At 39.7% G+C, this 20,265-nt stretch overlaps 1 protein-coding gene across 4 annotated transcripts in view; it reads left to right on the top strand.

Moving 5' to 3' along the window:
- mab21l3 (mab-21-like 3) overlaps positions 1 to 19,793 on the top strand; it is a 72,451-nt gene extending 52,658 nt beyond the window's left edge. For 3 of the 4 annotated variants that reach the window (XM_067992933.1, XM_067992932.1, XM_067992934.1), the window contains 3 exons: positions 3,307 to 3,488; positions 14,428 to 14,622; positions 15,381 to 19,793. In XM_067992933.1, coding sequence (XP_067849034.1) covers positions 3,307 to 3,488; positions 14,428 to 14,622; positions 15,381 to 15,614 — 611 coding nt within the window. In that variant the 3' untranslated portion in view covers positions 15,615 to 19,793. The remainder of the gene's footprint in view (positions 1 to 3,306; positions 3,489 to 14,427; positions 14,623 to 15,380) is intronic. The other variant, XM_067992936.1, reaches the window with a different exon arrangement.
- The last annotated feature ends 472 nt before the right edge of the window (positions 19,794 to 20,265 follow it).

A 20,265-nucleotide genomic window follows, 5' to 3' on the forward strand; every position in this document is an offset into this window, starting at 1 on the left:
ATCCTACCCCGGTGAAAACCGGAAATGGGTGGGTTGGAGGTGGGTTAGGGACTGGTCTGAAATTGTTGCAATTTTCAGTGCCCCCTCCTGCCCCCAACCCACCCGTTTTTCCCTTTTAAAATCCTGCCCATGGTTTCTACCATTGAGGTGCTCAGGGATGCAAGTGATGCTTCCCCAATGTGTATTGTGCTGCAGCACCTTTTGTTTAGACCCTATCACTAGTGACCCTTCCTCGATAGTGTTTAGTCGTTCAAACCCCTCTCTCTTGTGATTCCCTAATTGTCTGTGTATTTTTCTGTGATGTTCTCTGCCTGTCTCCATAATTGCTTTTTTGTTGTGTAATAGCTTTGTCTGCAAAAACAAGAGCAGATCGCTGTCAAAAATCAATTATTCATAAATGCACATATGTTTGCAAAATTTAATATTAAAGATCATAATGACATGCAGCTTACTCAGTGCTATTCCATACTGTTTCCTTTTTAAAGACATTATGTACACCCCAGGGGTGACAGTGCTAGAATCGCCATGTTTGAGAAGAAGCACTAGAACCCACAAGAGCACAACAAAATACCTGCTCAGTAAATTCACCTCACCCATTCATTTACTGGTACCCATTTCCACTGAATGACACATAAACACACCTTTTCACACACAACAGCCTACACGTAAACTCTGTTAAAGCTGCAGACACACTTTGGACACACACTGATATATATAAACTGTTAAATAAATGTTGCCACCAATTAAAACATCATTCTGCCTATGCTTATTCTTTAAAACAAAATCAACTTGCATTTATGTAGCACCATTAACATATCAAGGTGCTTCACAGACAAAAATGGACGCTGATCCAAGGAAGGAGATCTTAGGAAGGATGACGAAAAGCTGGGTCAAAGAGGTGGGTGTTAAGGAGGGCCATAAAGGAGAAGAGGATGAAAATTTTAAATTGGAGATGTTGGGGGACAAGGAGCTGATGTTGATCAGCAAAGACAGGAGTGGGCCTTCAGCCTGAGACAGTGACCAGGGAGGGGGATGGAATCAGTGGTGAGGATATGGAGTTTGTAGTGGGGGTCAAAGAAAATAACTTTGGTCTTCCCAATGTTTGGCTGGAGGAAATTGTGGGTCTTCCGAAAGTGGGAGTGACTTTAGGTTGCCATTAGATAGAGTCAAACCCAGGTTCCAGTATACTTACCATGATGGGGTGATGGCAGGTGCATGCACCAATCAATTATATAACACATGAAGCTTTTATTGAGGTGATTGCATGCACGACTGTAAGTGAAGGAACACTTCCAGGTAAAGGCTGCGGGGTGTGAAGGGCACTGCGTGGCACCTGGGCAAGAAATTAAAGGTCTTTAACACAGAGTGAGGAGAGGTCTCTTTAAGTGGGCTAAACAGTTACTGTGATTTACTACCAGAATTCAAATAGCCATTTTCAAAGTGTGAAAATAGATGAAGATTACATAATAAGAGCGGAGACAGTTTACTCTATAGATGAGGAAAACATGATAGTCTGTGGGGGATGAAGTGATGCTTGTATGCTCATGAGTCAAATAAACTCAATATCCCATTATGCCCTAATATGCACTCCACAATATGCAAGCAAAAATAATACAGAATGACTTTACTGAAACCCACTGAAGATAGTTAAGTGTCTTTATGCTGTCATAAAGAAGCTGTTATGATGTTAAAATGCTTTGCTCCATAATGTGAGTAACCAATTATTTCCACATAGAGTGGTTTCCACAGAACGCTGAGCTATTCAAAATATACACACGCCCTACCATCCGTCTCTGAATGAAATTCTGGGAATACACTATACTTATTTTTAAATAGCACAATATTCTACAAATGCAGGCTTCTGAGTTGTAGTATGTTTTATAGGAAGCCTTCCTATTGGTCTTTGTATTATCCTGCGTTATTGTTTCACACCCCTCTGTGTGCCATGACTAATACGCAAGGGAAACCCAGTAGCACCAGTAGTATGAAACAGGTTAACAGCTTCAATTCTACTATAGTGAAATAACAAAATGTTATTCAGTGATTCAGTTGATTGTATAGTGCTAACACTGCTGTGAGATAAAATAATTAATGCAGTAGAAGCCTGTATTGACCAATCTCAATCAGGCCAGTTGCTAAAGGCATATCCTGCCTGCAGCCAGCTACAATTAATTTTAAACAATGGGCAGGATTTTAATGGTGGCTACTTAGTCCAGATTTGGCTCCTGTTCAATCCAATTTATACACTGTTTCTGATTAAAATCTGTTAGTTGAAACAATTGGTGGTTTAATGCTGGTGACCAGTAGGACCCACTTCACTGCATTTAGTTGCTTTAACTAGGTGAATATAATGATGAGTTTTAGAAAGAACAGTTCCAAAGCAGCAAGGGAAATAAGAATGGAGTTTCAACTGTCTGGAGTTCCAAGGCTTTTTGTTTGAGTAATAGCCTAGTTACATTGCCAAGAGCACACCAGAGAGAGTCTCCAGAAGGAACTTGCCAATGGAAATGCTGCCAATTATACACTGACAGATGGAAACTCATTCAGGGTGTGTATTTATGCATGTGGGGCCAGATTGTTTGGCATCTTGCAGATATCTATTAGTCACCTGTGGTGAGAACTTTCGTAACACATAAATGTTGCACTTGATTAGTTTCTTGTCAACATCAAACTTTTATGTTCTGTTTCACCATTGGAACTGGGATGAGTGGCAAACCTTAACTGACCTGAACTGAGCTGTCCTGGATCACATTACAAAAAATTCAAATTTGGCCAAATGTGAACTATTTTGGATTCAGATAAACAGTCCCATTATTCTTAATGCCAATAGGATGCACAATGGGCCAAAATGCTCCCTCTGCATGGACAAAGCTATTTTGGCTCATCAAAGGCTTCTGCATGCTTTGTGTCTTGTATGCATAGGAGTGTCTTTAAAAAATAGTCTGTTCCTTTTTAAAAAATCCTTGAAAAGTGATGTGTTTGAGTTCCTGATGATTTAGTGGCATTATGTTACTACTGAAGGCTGTCTCCTTACAGATTATTATTTAGAGTTGTTTGAACTCTCTTGATATATCCAAGTGCTCATCCCTGCCTTTATGCCTACGTGCAAAGACAATGATAATTTTTTGAGTTTATAATATGCAGATTGTTGTACAAAGGATTTCTTTATTTTATTCTTCCCTTTTCTTTTGTCTGCACTCTCTCTCTCTCCATTTCCTTTGTCTTCATTTCTCTTTCTCACACTATGACAATGCCTCCAAATGTCAACCTACCTATTCATCAAGAAAAATTCTGTTTCGCCCACAGGAAAAATCAATGTTTTAGAAAGCGTTGGCCCTAACATACGACTTGCTGTGGAAACAACAGAACAGCATGTTGAGGTAGAGATGGTTCCAGCCATTGAGATTGCCAACCACTGGCCAAAAAAAGCACGTTGGCCAAGGTTGCTGAAACGTTGGCCATCGAAAGAAAAGGCTCGAACTGCTAAGGTATTAAATAGAGAAAAAGCATTTAACAATATAACAACTTGATGAGAAATCTGTTTTGCATTATAGATAGATGAATACGTCAAGTACCTGAAGATATTTTTTAAAATATATATATTTTTAAGTTTGGGTTATGTTGCTTTTGGGGAGAGGGAGGAAACTATGTGCAGCAAAAGACAGAGGAACCCTTGAGATATTCCAGGGATGTGGCTATAAGCATGATGCATTATTTGTAATGAGTGCCCCGGAGACGACATGAATGTGAGGAAAAGATTAGTGAGAGCAAAAATAGGAGCAAAGACAAGGGACTATCAGGAGGGAGAGGATTAGTGGATTGATTTGAAGATGGGAGCCTGTTTATTCTGGACTGAGTAGTAATGGGCCCAAAGATAGAAGGCTTTAGCTTGGACCTTGTGTTGAAAGTTGTGTTTTGTAAAGGCATGTGGTCAATTTCATATATAGTTATTACCATGTAAGTCAGTTGTACTGGATTTTATTTTAGTGTTATTATTAGATTGTTAGGAAGTCAGTGATGAACTGACTATTTATTTTATATTAAATATTTATTTGGAAGAGGAGAAATTTTGTTTCTGAACCATAAGAATTATCCTTTGGGAAAGTGGCAGTGTAGTATCATTATATTTAAATTGAAAAACGCCAGGATAAATGTTCTTAAACTTTTTTTCATAAATAAGCACTGAAAAGCCCAAAATAGTGCTAACTACAAAATAATTGCATTTTAAAATAAAATTCCATTCTCCTGCTTCCTGCAGTGGCTCAGTGAGTTTATCACAATGAATAACTAAACCATACTGATTAGAAAGGTTCCAAGTTGAAATCCTGGGACTGTATTGAGCAAATTGATCTCAGTTGAGGTGGTGTTGGATGGTACAATTGGCCTTAGCACCCATGAGTTACAGAGAGAAACATTGGCCAGGATTCCTGCTCTTGGTTGCTATTCAGTGATCCCATTGGAAGTGTGCATATATGGACATAGGGTAAGGACAGAATCAAGTTTGGCTGTGATGCATCTCTTCTCTCCACTTCCCATGGTCAAATAACCTTATGAAACACATTGTCTAAGCTCACACATAAACAATGGGCATTTGGTTGAGGTACTGGAGGGTAACTATTCCTCTGAATGGAGTCCAAACCTTGAGGGGAAAAAATTACTGAGAAAAATAAAAATAAATCCATGTTCCTTTGAGAGATTTTAAGTTTCCCATATTGTATTTTTGAATGCTTATAGGGTAGACTGCATGGGCATCATCCCACAGCCTATGCAATGAGTCAACAGCCTCACACTTGACCTACAGTCTGCAAAGAGTTTATAGCCCTGTGTACCGATTGAGATAAAGGTGGAATCACTTGAAGTTATTGAGTAGAAGGCAAAGATTGTTGAGAATATTAATGGTTTTAAAAAGAAGTCTGCAGTATGGGTTTTGTTTTGTGATTGTAACTTTTTACCTGAAAAGACAGTAAATTGAACTTCAGATCGCTTAAAAATACAAACTGAAGAATCCCATTAAAAAACAGCAGTGCAACACTCAGTCCAAATGTCACTTTCCAAAATGATCACTTATTTTAAAAGGCAGAGAGGAACAGAGATAAATGTCATCCATGAATTTGCTCAAGCTATGGTGCATTCTGGCCGCCTTCCATACAAAACTGATGGCCTAGTAGATGGGCTATTTTGGAAAAGGGTGTTAGCTGCTAGAACTCTGTCTAAGTCTATTCAGATGTGTGAGAAATATCTTCTGGAAATTTTCAAAGCTGACCTTGCACACATTGACTAATTGGTGAAAATTGTGGCCATTTTTATGGTGATTCTTGAAACACCAGAATTGCATGGTGATCCAGCCATCAGCATCTTACATCGAGTCTACAGCACAGAAACAGGCCATTTGGCCCAACTGGTCTATGCTGGCATTTACGCTCCACACGAGCCTCCTCCCTCCCTAATTCATCTAACCCTATCAGCATATCCTTCTATTCCTTTCTCCCTCATGTACTTACCTAGCTTCTCCTTAAATGCATCAATGCTATTTGCCTCAACTATTCCATTTTGTTAGCGTGTTCCACATTCTTACCGCTCTTTGGGGAAAGAAGTTTCTCCTGAATTCCCTATCGGATTTATTAGTGACCATCTTATATTTATGACCTCTAGTTCCACAAGTGGAAACATTTTCTCTATGGCTACCCTATCTCTAGATCTCTTTCAGGAAACCCCTCAGCCTTCTCTTTTTTTTTTCTAGAGAAAAGAGTCCCAGCCTGTTCAGCCTTTCCTGATAAGCATATCCTCTCAGCTCTGGTATTACCCTTGTAAATCTTTTTTGCACCTTCTCCAATGCCTCTATATCCTTTTATTCTTTTTATGATATGGAGACCAGAACTGTGCACAGTACTCCAAGTGTGGTCTAACCAAAGTTCTGTACAAGTTTAATATAACTTCTCTGCTTTTCAATAGAAATGAACCCCAATGCTTGGTTTGCCTTTTTTAAAGCCTTAACCTGCGACGCTTCTTTTAGTGATTTGTGTATCTGTACCCAGAGATCCCTTTGCTCCTCTACCCCATTTAGACTCTTATTATCCAAGCAGTATGTGGTATCCTTATTCTTCCTATCAAAATGCACCACCTCACACTTATTTATATTGAAATTGATTTGCCAATTACACACCCATTCTGCAAGTTTATTAATGTCCTCTTGCATTTTGATGCATTCTTCCTTTGTATCAATTATACCCCCGAATTTGGTGTCGTCCACAAATTTTGCAATTGTACTTCCAATTCCCGAGTCCAAAAGATTAATGTATCTTGTTTACTTTCTATGACTGAAACAAAGGTAACAGACATCCTTTAATGGTGCTGTGAGAAGTAGCCAGAGCTTGAAACACTGCCTCCATTGCCACCCAATTTTGATGCTTTTTCTGTTGGAAATCCATGCCACTTGCTTGATATTGCTAGAAGTGGCGTGCCAATCTCCACAATGTTCAAAACTTGGTTTATTTCATTATGTATCTGGGGGTGGGTGGGGACAGGGACAGGGGAAGAGAGGCGGGGCTTTAGTGAAGTGCACTGGGAACTAAAGTCAGAGTACTTTTTTTTCATTTGTTTTGAACTTGATGGGGATTCGAAAGTCATTTCTAATATTAGCCAAAATAGATGATAAAGAACATGTGGTGTTTTGGTCAGCTGAAGTTTGTGATGGAAAACATGACCATTGTAATTGATATCATAAAGCAGCTGGAATCTGAACATACTTGCATTCACCAGGTTTTCAATAGCGTAGGTGCAGATTTTTAGTATTTACAATAGCTTGCATGAAGATAATTTCCATGGGTTTGGTGCAGCAGCTGGAGTGCTTACCTTTTGAATAGACAATGCAACATAATTTTTGACAAGTGACAAGCTACAATACCAAGGAACACTCCATCTGACTGGGCAAGTTTAGAAGCAGATGAAACATTCCTATCATTCTCAGTACAGGTGATTGAATCTTTTTGAAAAGGAGAATTCTCATCCAGCTATGATAGTTATAAATTCCTTTTTGATTACTACAATACCTCAGATGTCTTAAAAAGTTGAAGCAATTCCTGAAAACATAGATGTTGAAATTCACAGCACTGGCATGACAAACAGCAGCAGTGCCCCCAGTAGCCTGATGCAGTGCTGCATGTCTTAGTTTACTTGCTTTTGTGCACATATAGGGGGATTTTTTTTCCCAGTTGAAAATCATGGCTGTGAAGAAGACAAGGGCAAAAATGTCACTGCATTCTCAGAAGATGGACGTAATGACTTTTGCACAAAAGGCCGGAGTCAGAGGAACTGAGAGGGGGATGGAATTGGTGACAAGGGTATGGGATTTGTGGCAGGAGCCAAAGAAGATTGCTCCAGTCTTCCCAGCGTTCAGCTGGAGGAAATTGTGACTCATCCAAGACTGGATGTCGGACAAGCAGTCTGACAACATTGAGGCAGTGGAGATCACGCAAGAGGTGCTGGAGAAGTAGAGTTGAATGTCATCAATGTATAAGTGGAAACTGATACCATTGTCTGTGAATGATGTTGCCAAGCGGCAACGTGCAGATGAGGACGAGGAGGGGCCAAACATAGATTCTCTGGAGGTAGTGGTGCAGGGGTGAAAAGAGAAGCCACTGCTGGAGATGATCTGTTTGCGATTGGATAGGTAAGAGTGGAACCAAGCGAGGGCAGGCTCACCGAGCTGGACAATTAGAGGATGATGGTATGGTTGACCATGTCAACTGTTGCAGACAGGTTGAGGAAGTCAAGGAAAGAAAGGTGCTGTATCAATGCAAGTTTTTCTATCACAATATCAGGATGTCCCAAAGCGCTTTAGAACCAATGAACTACTTTTGAAGTGTAGTCACTGTTGTAATATAGGAAACGCAGCAGCTAAAAACCACAGGTAGAAAGTTTACCTGCTGACTTTCTCTCGAGATACATCAATTTATCCTGTAACCATCCCTGTGAAATGTATGAATTGTGTCTCATACTCCATCAAGGTGACCGTCCCTGTAGTGATGAATGAAATCTAAGGGTTCTGAGATAAATGATCTCTCAGTGGGGAAGGAATAATATGTACAAGGCCTTCAATATTATTCCTAATTAATGTAATCAAACAAGATGTTCTTTCTGACATTTCATTATGGATCTTAGCTCCTGCAAGCAATAAAGACGGATTGTATGTGTATGATCTTTTATCATCCTGTGCACCCATCATCTAGTATGTGCTAACATGTTGTTTTCCAAGAATTAATTTAATGCTGGTTCTTGGAGCTAGTTCTCAGTCAATCAAAGACTTTTTTTATTGTTCTTATTAGAGAAAAAGTAGTTAGAATAGATAGAACACATTGAGTGGGGAAGAAGTTATCCGTGGTTTAAAATAAAAATAGGGGAGAGAGAGATTAGAGTATGAGAAGACTATTTCTTACAGCATGAACAGAAGCAAAGTATTAAAATGTAATTATAAATGGTTTTTAAAATGTTTTATTTGTTTAGAAAGAAAGACTTGCATTTATATAGCGCCTTTCATTATCTCGGGTTGTCTCAAAGTGCTTTACAGCCAATGAAGTACTTGAAGTGTAGTCACTGTTGTAATGTGGGAATCGCGGCAGCCAATTTGCTCACAGCAAGCTCCCACAAACAGCAACGTGATAATGACCAGATAATCTATTTTAGTGATGTTGGTTGAGGGATAAATATTGGCCAGGGCACCGTGGAGAACTCCCCTGCTCTTCTTTAAAATAGTGCCGTGGGATCTTTTAGGTCCACCTGAGAGAGCAAACAGGGCCTCGGTTTAACGACTCATCCAAAAGACGTGCAGCACTCCCTCAGTACTGCACTGAAGTGTCAGCCTAAATTTTGTGCTCAAGTCTCTGGAGTAACTTCCCTGAAAATTGTCAGTATTTCCAGCCTAACAGTACAGCTGTTCTTTACTGGATTTATAAAATTCTCTAACCAAGATAAACTCGTATGTCATGTATCATGAATTCCGGGTATGCCGCTAGGGTGGGACCTCAGTGCAACATATATATTAAAATGGTACAGGTTTCAAGATGCTAAAGGTATTGCACCTGTAGATAACTCTGTAAATGTAACAATAGATAACCAAATGATTACAGTGGGACCACACTTATAGTGATGTGACAGCCCCTAACTGAATATGGAGGAATCCCAAGCATTAGCCTGTCAGGTAAAATTCACACTACTGGAAATCTACCAACTATCCAGGTGAGCAGGTGGAATCTCTCACTGACCAAAAGTATCGGCCACCCCTACAACCCCCTCTACCCCTCCCACCCCGAGCAAGAATTTACCCTCCATCCATGGAATACAGTGAGTCCAAATATCCGGCAAGTATCAGGGAACCCTGAAGCACCAGCAGCTGAGCGGAATAATCAGAAAATTCAAATGGGAAATAATAACGAATATTTCCCACCTCCACGCGATCAGCAAGTACCCACTACCTCCCCTCTCAGACCTAGACCTCCTCCTGCTGAGCAGGAATTATCAATCCCTCGCTGAGAAGTAAGTTGTGGAATGCATTCATCCGCTCTGTTCTCCCCACAGCTGGTTCAAGTTTCTATTGCGTCACTGTTGGCTGCATCTCCCCTTCCAATCCTTCCTCCTTGCTGGCTGACAATCCCTCCCTCCCTCACAACCCCACCCCCCCTCACACTGGCTGCAGATCCCCCTTACAGGCTACCCCTACCCCTTATAATTTCACATTTAACAGTAAACCCCCCTCCCCAGACTGTATTTTCCATCCACAGCCCCCCCCCCACCACTGGCTGCATTTCTCCTCCCCCGAAAGCAGGTCGTTCCATGTCTCAAACCCCTCTACCCCCACTGATTTGAATTCCCCTTGCTCAGCACTGCTGCCTTTTCCCTTCCTCTCCCCTCTCCCATCTCCCTTCCTCCTCTTTCCTCTCCCATCTCCCTTCCTCCTCTTTCCTCTCCCATCTCCCTTCCTCCTCTTTCCTCTTCCATCTCCCTTCGTCCTTTCTCCTTTCCTCTTCTCTTCCTTCCTCCACTTCTCTTTGCTCTCCTCTCCACTTTCCCTTCCTCTCCTTTCCTTTCCTTTCTCCTCCACCTCTTTCCTTTCCTCCTCCTCTCTTATTGTCTTATCTCTTCCCCTTCCCCTCCTATTTACCGCTTCCTCTTTCCTCTGCCCTGCCCACCCCACATTGGTTCCATTAAGTCCCACCCTCTAACCCTGCTTTGACCTGAAAAATTCAAATTGGTCTTGACTACCTGTGCCATGGAAGATCAGCTACTACATATTAAAAATGCTGTTGAGCTAAACTTAGCTTGCAGGTGGTTCAATTCACAGGACAGCCGGGATGGCAGATATTGATTAAATTTCAGACAGAGTGTCTGAACCAATATGCTGTAAACAATGAAAGATAATGTGACATTTCAATGATCACTGACACTCATTACTGCTGTGTCAACTTCATTAATTCAAAGCAGCAGCAATCATTGCCAACTCAGCTTTTAAAAATCAGAGAGCTGTGAAAGGGGAGGGAGGGATAGTTGTCAGACAGTAAAGGACTGTGAGGAGGATGGAATATTTGATGATTCACTGAAGGGGGATAGCATAGTTTGTTCATTATTTTCATGTTTTTACATGAAGGCGAGTTGTATTGATGGAAATAAGTGAATCCAATCGTTATTATTGTTCTGTATGTTCATTCAGTGGGAAACAAAGAAGCTTAATATTTTGTATTCAGTTGTGTCACACCAAGTGTTCGCTTGATTTATTTTTGGAGAGGTTGAAGAAATACACATGGATATCCAGATCAGGTCACAAGGAAGTTCCATTGTTACACTCCCATGTCATGCTATCATATAAGTGGATGTAGGGCAGTGTGAATCAACTCCCATAAAGGTAAGATACTGAGACCAATTACAGGAGTGATTGACACCAATGAACCCGAGATGGTATCTGTGACAGCCCCTAATTCATATCACCATATCATCTGCCGAACAAGAATTTGACTCCGATATACATGAATGAAAATAACAGACTCTAGCAACAAAAGTCAAGAGCTTGTTTCAGTAACACAATATTGTTCAATCTTCAGATCCAGTTGTAGTAAACAATTCCCTCTTGTACATAGAATTACATAGAATTTACAGCATAGAAACAGGCCATTCATCCCAACAGGTCTGTGCCGGTGTTTATGCTCCACATGAGCTTCCTCACCCCCCTACTTCATCTAACACCATCAGCATATCCTTCTGTTCCTCTCTACCTCGTGTACTTATCTAGCTTCTCCTTAAATACATCTATGCTATTCGCCTCAACTACTCCATGCGGTAGCAAGTTCCTCATCCTAACCACTCTGGGTAAAGAAGTCTCTCCTGAATTCTTTATTGGATTTATTAGTGACTATCTTATATTTACGTTATGTAGAAGCAGTGTGCCATCAATTTATTGCTTGTGTGATGAAAGTAGAACTCTGGCATTACACAAACAGGAGATTTTTCTCTTTGAGAAAAAAATACATAAAACTGTCGAGTGATAATGGTTGGTTCGTGGGGAGGTGGTCAGCACAGGCAGTGTCAATGCCTGTATTCAGAATCTAATCATGTTTGTTTGGCTAGTCCCACATATTTTTGAAAATGTAATGTTTGTAAACTTGTAGACTCATGCCAAACGTTCCAAATAGATTTTGTTGCAGCCGGGATGTTAAGAACAAACTACTCAATTGACAGCCAATTGATTGCTGATCATGCCTCATTTTTGAGTGGTAGAAATGATTTAATATTCTGATTGCCCTGACTATTGAGAAAGAATTCATTCTTCAAAGAAGCTTAAAAGAAAGACAGAACTATATCTGGACAGCAGTCCCAGGGTTTTCAGTTCCCTGCTTTTACTGCCTATTTCCAGCAGAGGGGGTCTGTGGAGATCTTTGCCTTGCAACATTTAGTTAAAAGATCTGGAAAGAACCGCAACAATTTTGGACTCGCATTGTTCCAAAATCAAAACAAAGTATTATGTAAGCCAAGTATTGTACTAACCAGAGAACACAGATTTGAGGTAATTGGCAAAAGAAGCAGAGGGGAGATGAGGAGAATTTATTTTTATGCAGCGAAGCGTTATGATTGGCATGCACTACCTGATAGGGTGGTGGAAGCAGATTCAGTAGTAACTTTCAAAAGGGAATTGTATAAATACTTGAAGGGGGGAAAAAATTGCAGGGCTATGGGGAAAGAGCAGCGTGTGGGTCTAATTGGATAGCTCTTTCAAAGAGCCGGCACAGGGACGGTGGGCCAAATGGCCTCCTTCTGTGCTGTATGATTCTGTAATTACTTGCTGTGTGTCTTCTCTTGCTTGTAAATAAATTGAACAGGATAAATTTTTTATACCCAGACGCCAGGAACCTGCTACCATTTTTAAGTGGGCCAGTACTTTTCACTCTTTGTTTACTGCGTGCATATCTGACCACTTATTGTTAACTGATCGCAGCAATCTTCCATTCAGTATTTTTCTTTGATTCTCATTGCTTATTTTTAAACCTGTTTGTATTTGTCTTTATAACTTACCCAATCTTGATACCTATTAGATTTCTAATACAATTTGAAAGCTTTCATTTTACCCCCAAAAGTACTCTTTGCATTCTTACATAACCACATTGCCCTCTATTTTGATTTGGCCACTATGAATTTTAATTGTAGGCTCATAAACATTTCTACTCAATTTTTGTTTTTCATCTTCTCCTTTCCTCCTCCTGAAAGAGTTCACTTCTGTTGGGATGTGGTTCTTTCTATAAGCACAGCATACCTTCTGGTGGTCATTTTTCATGAGCTTAGACAGTATGCAGTGGCACACTATTCAGCTATGTTTACAAGAATGCACTTTGCAGCTGGGTCACTGGATAATAATTAGGAGTAGGACTCCTTCCTGTTGTTCCCCTCCCCAGCACAAGAACTGAAAATTACTGTAATTTTCTAATGACATTTTGCTAAGAGAGGATAACTCGGCAAACTTCCTACTTTTCTACTGTACATTTTCCAACCATTATTGCATTGTCTTAGAACTCATTTCATATTTTCTTGATTTCTTTTAAAGTCCAATATTTTTATATCGCTGTGTCTCGTTTTACATGCAACTGTCTCTTTTTTAACATAAAACAAAACAACTTGCATTTACCCTCATGAGTATTGCAATTCTAATGGATTCTAGATCCCCCTCTACTTTTACCTTGTGTATCATACCTAAGTCATTACTAAAGATTGGATATAGAATACCTTCTCTCACTTTGTTTTCTGTTTGACAAGCTGAGTAAGGAAGCAATCTTGCACCATCCCTAGAAATATGCACTCCTCAGCTTTTCTTCTGCAGTCAGTATCTAAACAATTGATGATTAGCCTTTTTACTGATCTGTAAAAGTATTTCCCAGTCTATTTTCTATTCATAAAAGCAACCAATAATTATCACCACCATCTTCATTCGACATCCTCTACACACCACAGAGTTCAGCCAAATCTTGAATCATGTGCTAAGGAAATATTAGATCAGAGGCAACATCCCTTCAAGATGGTTCCTACATTGATGTGGCACAGGTTCACATCCTCCCTCTGCTCCTGTGCAGACATTTCAGAGTGGCAGTTTTTCTCCAGCTGGTAATATAATTGCTATTGATTCTGTTGCATCACATTGACCCAAGATTTGCATTTACGTTGGTCTGTCTCTCGAAACTGCCTATGTTTACGTAGCTTAATAGCTAATGTTGAACATTGGTTTATGAAGGATGCCTTTTATTGAAGAATGAAGAGAATCTCACAGGGTAGGTAATCCTGCTTTTCTTTTAGAATCCTTGATTTCAATCCACACTTTCTTCCGCATCAGGAAAATAATTGAATCATTTATTTCTGTGGACTTAATGTCTTCTCTTTTCCATATTGCCAATCCTCCATGTGTTATGTGCCCCTTCTGTAGGCTCTATTCACTGGAATTTTAATCTCAAATACTTTTTGATGGACAAGCCATAGTGTAGCACTGCAGGCAGAAATTTTGAGAGAGCAAGACTATTACTGGACTTTTTGGCTGAAATCTCAGCTACGATTGATGTTATGGAGGTGGTTTACGAAGAGGGGGGGAAGGGACTACTAAAGCTTTTGGTTTTCCAGCCTATGATCAGAAAGATCAGATCCAGTTATTTTCTTCCACTCTTTTTGAAGCGCACACGCCCCCTTTCATAAAAAATAGTCCCTATAGAGATAATACTTCTGTATTCGTTCTCAAGTTGTGTATTTATTCATAAATAATGTAACAGATTTTTGTTTTTAGGAGTAAATCTGTCATGGGAGGGAAGATAAAATCCTCATTATTGGAGTGTTAATAATCTGCTTGGCAAACATATTTGTGGTCTGTGCTTTTTATAACTTAATACCCACTGCTTTCTATCCTGGCAGTCTTTTGGATTTAATTTATTGGCAAGATCGAATTACCACTGGCAGCTCTCATTCACACGTGCGGAGCGAGAGCTATTAGAGGATATGGATGAAGATGGTGGCTGCCGTCTAAAGTGTTTACAGGTCATACGAGTGCTGAAAGAAGACCACTGGTGCCCTGGAAATAAACCAGCCATCACGTCCTATCACCTACAGGTAGAAATGTTCTTTGGTTTGCAAAGCAGATTCCAACTGGTTTATTATAGTCCATCTAAAACGTTCTCACAATCTTTGCTCTCACTCAAGTGGTTTTATAGAGAAATGGAGGACAGTAGTTTAGCTTAAAAACATAACTTATGGCTGCTAGGCTTACCCATTGAAAGGACACATATATTGGAATCACTGACAAAAGTACATTGTAAGACCACCACAGCTATGAAGCAGTCTAGATGTCTCCCTTCAATTACCACCTTTAGGATTGTTGGTGCCCTCTCCTCCAGGATCTAAATTTCTCCTTCAAATCTTTAGTAATACCTGTCTACAGTCTGGATCAGCCACTAAGGATCTCTTGTAGCCCCTGTTTCTGGATCAACATTTTTTTTTTGCCAGCATTCCACTATTGACTGTAATGTTTTCCTGTTTTTATCCCACTCTGCCTTTTAATTGTCATGTGGTTTCCTTCACCTTGTTCAGGGAAAAACAATTACTGTGAGGACTTCATGTATGTATGACCAATGTATTAAGTTAGAGAGTCAGTGTTGAACACTGTTGTTGTAAATAGCTGTGCAGTAATATATTATTGCTTGACCAGGGGCGTGGGTGAGGGGGAAGGTTGAAGATGGCATTTGATCATTAGTAATTTGAATGCAGAAGCAGCAACCCGCATTTAAAATGATGAAATCTCACTCATCAACTCCAGACAGCAACAGAAATTCATTAATAAAAATAGTAACTACTTACTTTTCTCTTTCCAGACACTCTTGTTTTGGACCTGTGAGAAATATCCACGCTCTAAGGATTGGAAAAATTTCCAGAAATGCTTTCTGCGTTTGGTAAAGAAGCTTGAGAAATGCGTGCTACAGAGATATCTCCGACATTACTTCGTGATGAGCTATAACCTGCTTAAATATGCTAACACAAATGAACTGGATATAACATCTCAGAAAATTAATGATTTCTTGATGAATCCTGGTGTGCACTTCCACTGACTTTTTAAATGAACTACAGGTTCCAATGTGCCAAATCTTACTGACTTTTCAAGACACCCATCTTTTACCTGTGTTAAAATTGAGTTTTGAGTGAGTTACTATTAATACTGAGAAGAACATGAGTAAAAATTATTAATGGCATTATTATCGTATGACTGCTTGTACCAGATTTCTCTGATATTTTAACGGAGGCACTAACCTCCATTAAAATTTGAGAGAGATGAGTTTAATAGGATCATGTTATGCATTCATACAGTAACATTGCTGACAGTATTTCTACCCTATAATGTGCTAAAAGGTTTAAATATCTTTACCTAAGATGTTTCTTTGCTGTGGACTTCTTTTCCTTGAAGAATAATCAAACTTTTCAACTTAAATTTTTATTTGCTCCTACTGTGCAATGCTCCTTTTTAAACAGTATTACCTATAGCCATTGTTTAATGTTTAATGAATTGTTCTGTTCCACGGGGCTGTCAGATGTCATTGAGTTAATGAAATACACATTTATACTTCAGCTAAATCTCACTAAATTAAAGACAGACAGTCTGTACCTCTGATTAACTCATACAGTTCACTCTGAATGCTGCTTTTTACCTTTACTAAAACACACTTCAGTCAAACTTCTTGTTCAGCCTTAAGGACCCAACCTCTCGCTTGATAAAAATTCTAAGGTACTTACAAGTATAAATGCTAAATAATTCTAATCAAAAAAATTTCCAACAAATTCCACTTCTGCCTCTAAAATTGATAAAGATAAAGTATATTCCACTGAATTGCTCAATAGTTCATAAATATATAAGCTTCATGCGTACATGCAGCCCATGGTGTGGTTCTGGGATTCAACTTCCAGCCCGTGCCAGGCAGCAGGTGTATCACATCTTCTTACTATGTTTTCTGCCTTAGAGTGACTGGTTAGATCCACCTTCAGAACAGGCATTGTGTGTAGAATTGCCTTAGTGGCATATAGTGAAACCATGAAAGGCATGTGCTATCTACTCTTCCCATTCTTGACGTCATTGGAGAGAACATCATAATGGCCCTAAAATTCTTTGAGACACAATCCCACTAGTACCCTCTTACACTGACCCTACTGGAGTTTGCCATATGAATGGGAAGGTGTCTAATTTTCATGGGCCAGGTGGCACCGTTATGGGTGTACCTCTGGTGTTTGTTTGCCCCGTGTGGCTGGTGCCTGCCTGCGAAGGCCTTACAAGGTCTGTCAGAAACTCTGAGAAATGGTGAAAACTGTTTGCCTTGAACCACTGCATTCATTGTAGTGATGGTGCTCTCACAATGGTGTTGGGTAGAGAATTCCAGAATATCGATCCAACAACAATGAAGGGATAACAATATATATCCAAGTTGGGGTGGTGAGTGACTGGGAAGGGAACTTGGAGGCGATAGTGTTCCCTTAACATTGCTTCTCTTGTCCTTCTTGGTGGTAAAGATCAGAGGAGAGGAAAATACTATTGAAGTAGCCTTGGTGAGTTAGTGCAGTGTATCCAGTTGATTGTACATACCATAGCCATAATATGCTGGTGATGGATGGGGTGGATATTGAATCCAATAACAGGCTCACCAGTCAAGCAAACTGCACTGTCCTGGATGATGTCAAGGCTCTTGTGTATTGTTGTGGCTGCACCCATCCAGATAACTGTTTGGATATCTCTCCATAATATTTATGGATTATGTGGCAATTCAATATTATATACTTCCCCTTACTGTAAATAGAGTCATTGTAATTTGTGCCTACCATAATCTATTTATCCACTGGTATAATTAAAGAACAATTTCCTCTCCCCCACCCTCAACACTGGGGAGAATTTGAAAGGGCTTCTGCCAACTGAACAGAGCCGATAGAGTCAGAATTCACTAAAAGGTTTTGGACATGAAAATGATGCCTTTTTAAATCTGCATCACTTTCTGTGATGGGGAAAAAATTCTGTTTCAATCAATGTGTACTTTTTTATTTTCCATCTTGGCTTTTATTAATTCAGTTAATCCACATGAACAGAAGAGGATTAAAATTTAATGATTTATGATGGGTGTTAGTAAAACAGGAAGTGATGTAACAGAGTTTCCTGGGTACATAGTTAAGCAGCCAATCAATATGTCATCCAGTTTTTGAAAGATTCCTACAGTATGTGATACCAGCAGCTTGTTTGGGCTGAAACCGAAACATTACTAATTGATGCTTCAGTTTATTTGGTGATATCCTTTGATTATGATGTTTGCACAACCATACATGTGGTATACTGTTGAGGTCTTCTTCCATGATGCTTGATGATTTAAATAATTTGTTAAAATGTTCACATCACCATAGTAGGATGATTACCTTGTGGCTGATGAGCAGCTCCACTGTGTCTTGAACCACATACCTCTTTCAAAGCATCATCAGATACCTCTAATCTGCTAACACATGAATCTCATCTGTCTTGTCTCACCATTCATTCTGCATAAATTCTTTTTATGCCCTGTGGCAGTCATAGTAATGAAGTTTCTTGTTGATGGAGTGCTCATCAACCAATTACTAATTGAAGGCTCTTAGTTTTTAGGTAATGAATGCTTTGATTTCCAGATCATTCTCATCAAACCAGTCTTGGTGCTGTTAATTATCAAAATAAATGGCCTTAGATGTAGCAGTGTAAACAACATCTTTAAAAATCTTCCAGTAGAAGCTCATTGTTTTGGGGCACTGCAGTCGGGTCCTATGTTTTGTCAATATTGTTAGCAAAGAGCGGCATTGGGCATCTTTCAAATGCATTGGACAGTTTCGAACAGCATAGGCTGGTCACCTAAATTTGAAAGAACGTCCTATGGATTAAATAATAAAGCTTTAGGCCCAGGTACAGTCTCAGGAAAAATCTATAAATGTGACAGCAGTGCACAGAGCGTACAACTTCACCCATTCTTCAAACCTTCAATTCTGTACAGACTATTAGTCTGTTGGGGCTCCTAATGCAGTTTAGATGCCCAGATACATAAATTAACATAATTCAACAGTTTCACAATAGAGTGCTTGGCAAGGAGTGCATAGATACATGAAAACAGGCCATTCAGCCCAATCAGTCTGTGTTGGCATTTGCCCTCCACACGAGCAAGCAGTCCCAATCACGTTTACACAACCTATTCCCATATCCCTTCAACCCCTTTTCGTAATCCACCTATCCAATCTAATCATGAATATCGACATAAGGGCCGATTTTAACTGCCCGTTTGCCCAGTTTCCACTGGGCGGGTAGGGTTAAAGTCTGGGAGCAGTGTTTCCAATCCTCCTGGATTGCCCAGGAGTCTCCCAGAATGGACGATTGATCTCCCGGTTGCTACTGCTGTCGACCCGGGAAAAAAGTACTTCCGCGTTCCTGTTCACGCTTCCCACATGCGTTATGTAACAAGAGTTTTTTTAAGTTATACGATTAGAGAATTTCAAGTGTCCTCTCGTGTAAGAGTAAGAAAGTTTTTATTTGATTAAAGCAACAAATATATCCCCACACACATTCTTCTTTGTTATAGCTGCTAAATACCACTGTGAGAGGATTTAGTGTACATTGTAAAAGAAACCTGGAAAAAATGTCAAAACATGAAACAATTGTTAGTTGTTATTCTGCTTCATGTATTATCTAGTGTCTGCAGCTCCTAAAGATATGTTCAACTGCAGAAAAAGTAACTGCTGCAAGATTGCAGAGTACGTTCACACTTCACCACACTCACAAATCCAAAGATGTGACTGAGGTGCTCCTATGAAAATAAGCCAAGCCTAGTCCAGAGGGCTTGTATGAATTTATACTAAATTATGTATCTGTGGTCAGTGTCAATGCCTATCTCAAGTAAGGTTTACCAAAATCACCATACTTCATAGCATCTGGACATTTGTTTCTTTGTTTTGTAACACTAATGAAAATACCATTCAACCTGTGATGTGGTTTGGAAGAAGTCCACAGCAGGGTACATTTTAATGGCTTATTTTCTCACTTTCTGTCAGTAGTGGAGGCAAGCTATCAGGTTCAATGTAAATCAAATGATTATAGCTAGCTGGAAGTGCATAGTAATTTCCAATAGCATATTACATTATGTCACATTTTTTATTCCCTGAAAAAGGCACAGATCACAAAATAAAGTCTATGCAAAGGAAGATGAAACTATAATAAACTGGTAAATTACAACAGCCTACACACATAATTTTAAACTGTCTTTTTTTGTGAACCTTGTGAAAGGTAGAAGATGTTAGTGCTAGGGAGAGGAGCACTTTCCAACTTAGGCACCCAGTGTCAGCATCAGCCACTCTCAGCTCAAGTATATCACCGTTATAGCAACTTCTAATGACTAGCACCCAAATGAGGAAAGAAATATAATGAACATTTAAAGGTAGGCCATTCATTTCTGCTGTTCAATGCGAAACAAATTGATGTCATGTGACCGAATGTCATATGACTGAACCTCCAGGAATAAGTCCAACCAGAGTTGGAACCCCTGGCTGGGAGCTTTACCCGTTGATATGCCATTCCTGCTGTGCTCTACTTTAACCTGCTGTTCTGAGCAGGCAGCAAGGACACCTACCTGAAGTTGGTGGGGTCCTTCTTTAAATATGCAGATCGGGGATCTGATGGCATCATGGAGCCCTGATTGCAATTTTAACTAGTGGCTTGAGCAG

The sequence above is a fragment of the Heptranchias perlo genome, chromosome 11, assembly GCF_035084215.1.
Source record: "Heptranchias perlo isolate sHepPer1 chromosome 11, sHepPer1.hap1, whole genome shotgun sequence".
In the NCBI taxonomy this organism is placed as follows: Eukaryota; Metazoa; Chordata; class Chondrichthyes; order Hexanchiformes; family Hexanchidae; genus Heptranchias; species Heptranchias perlo.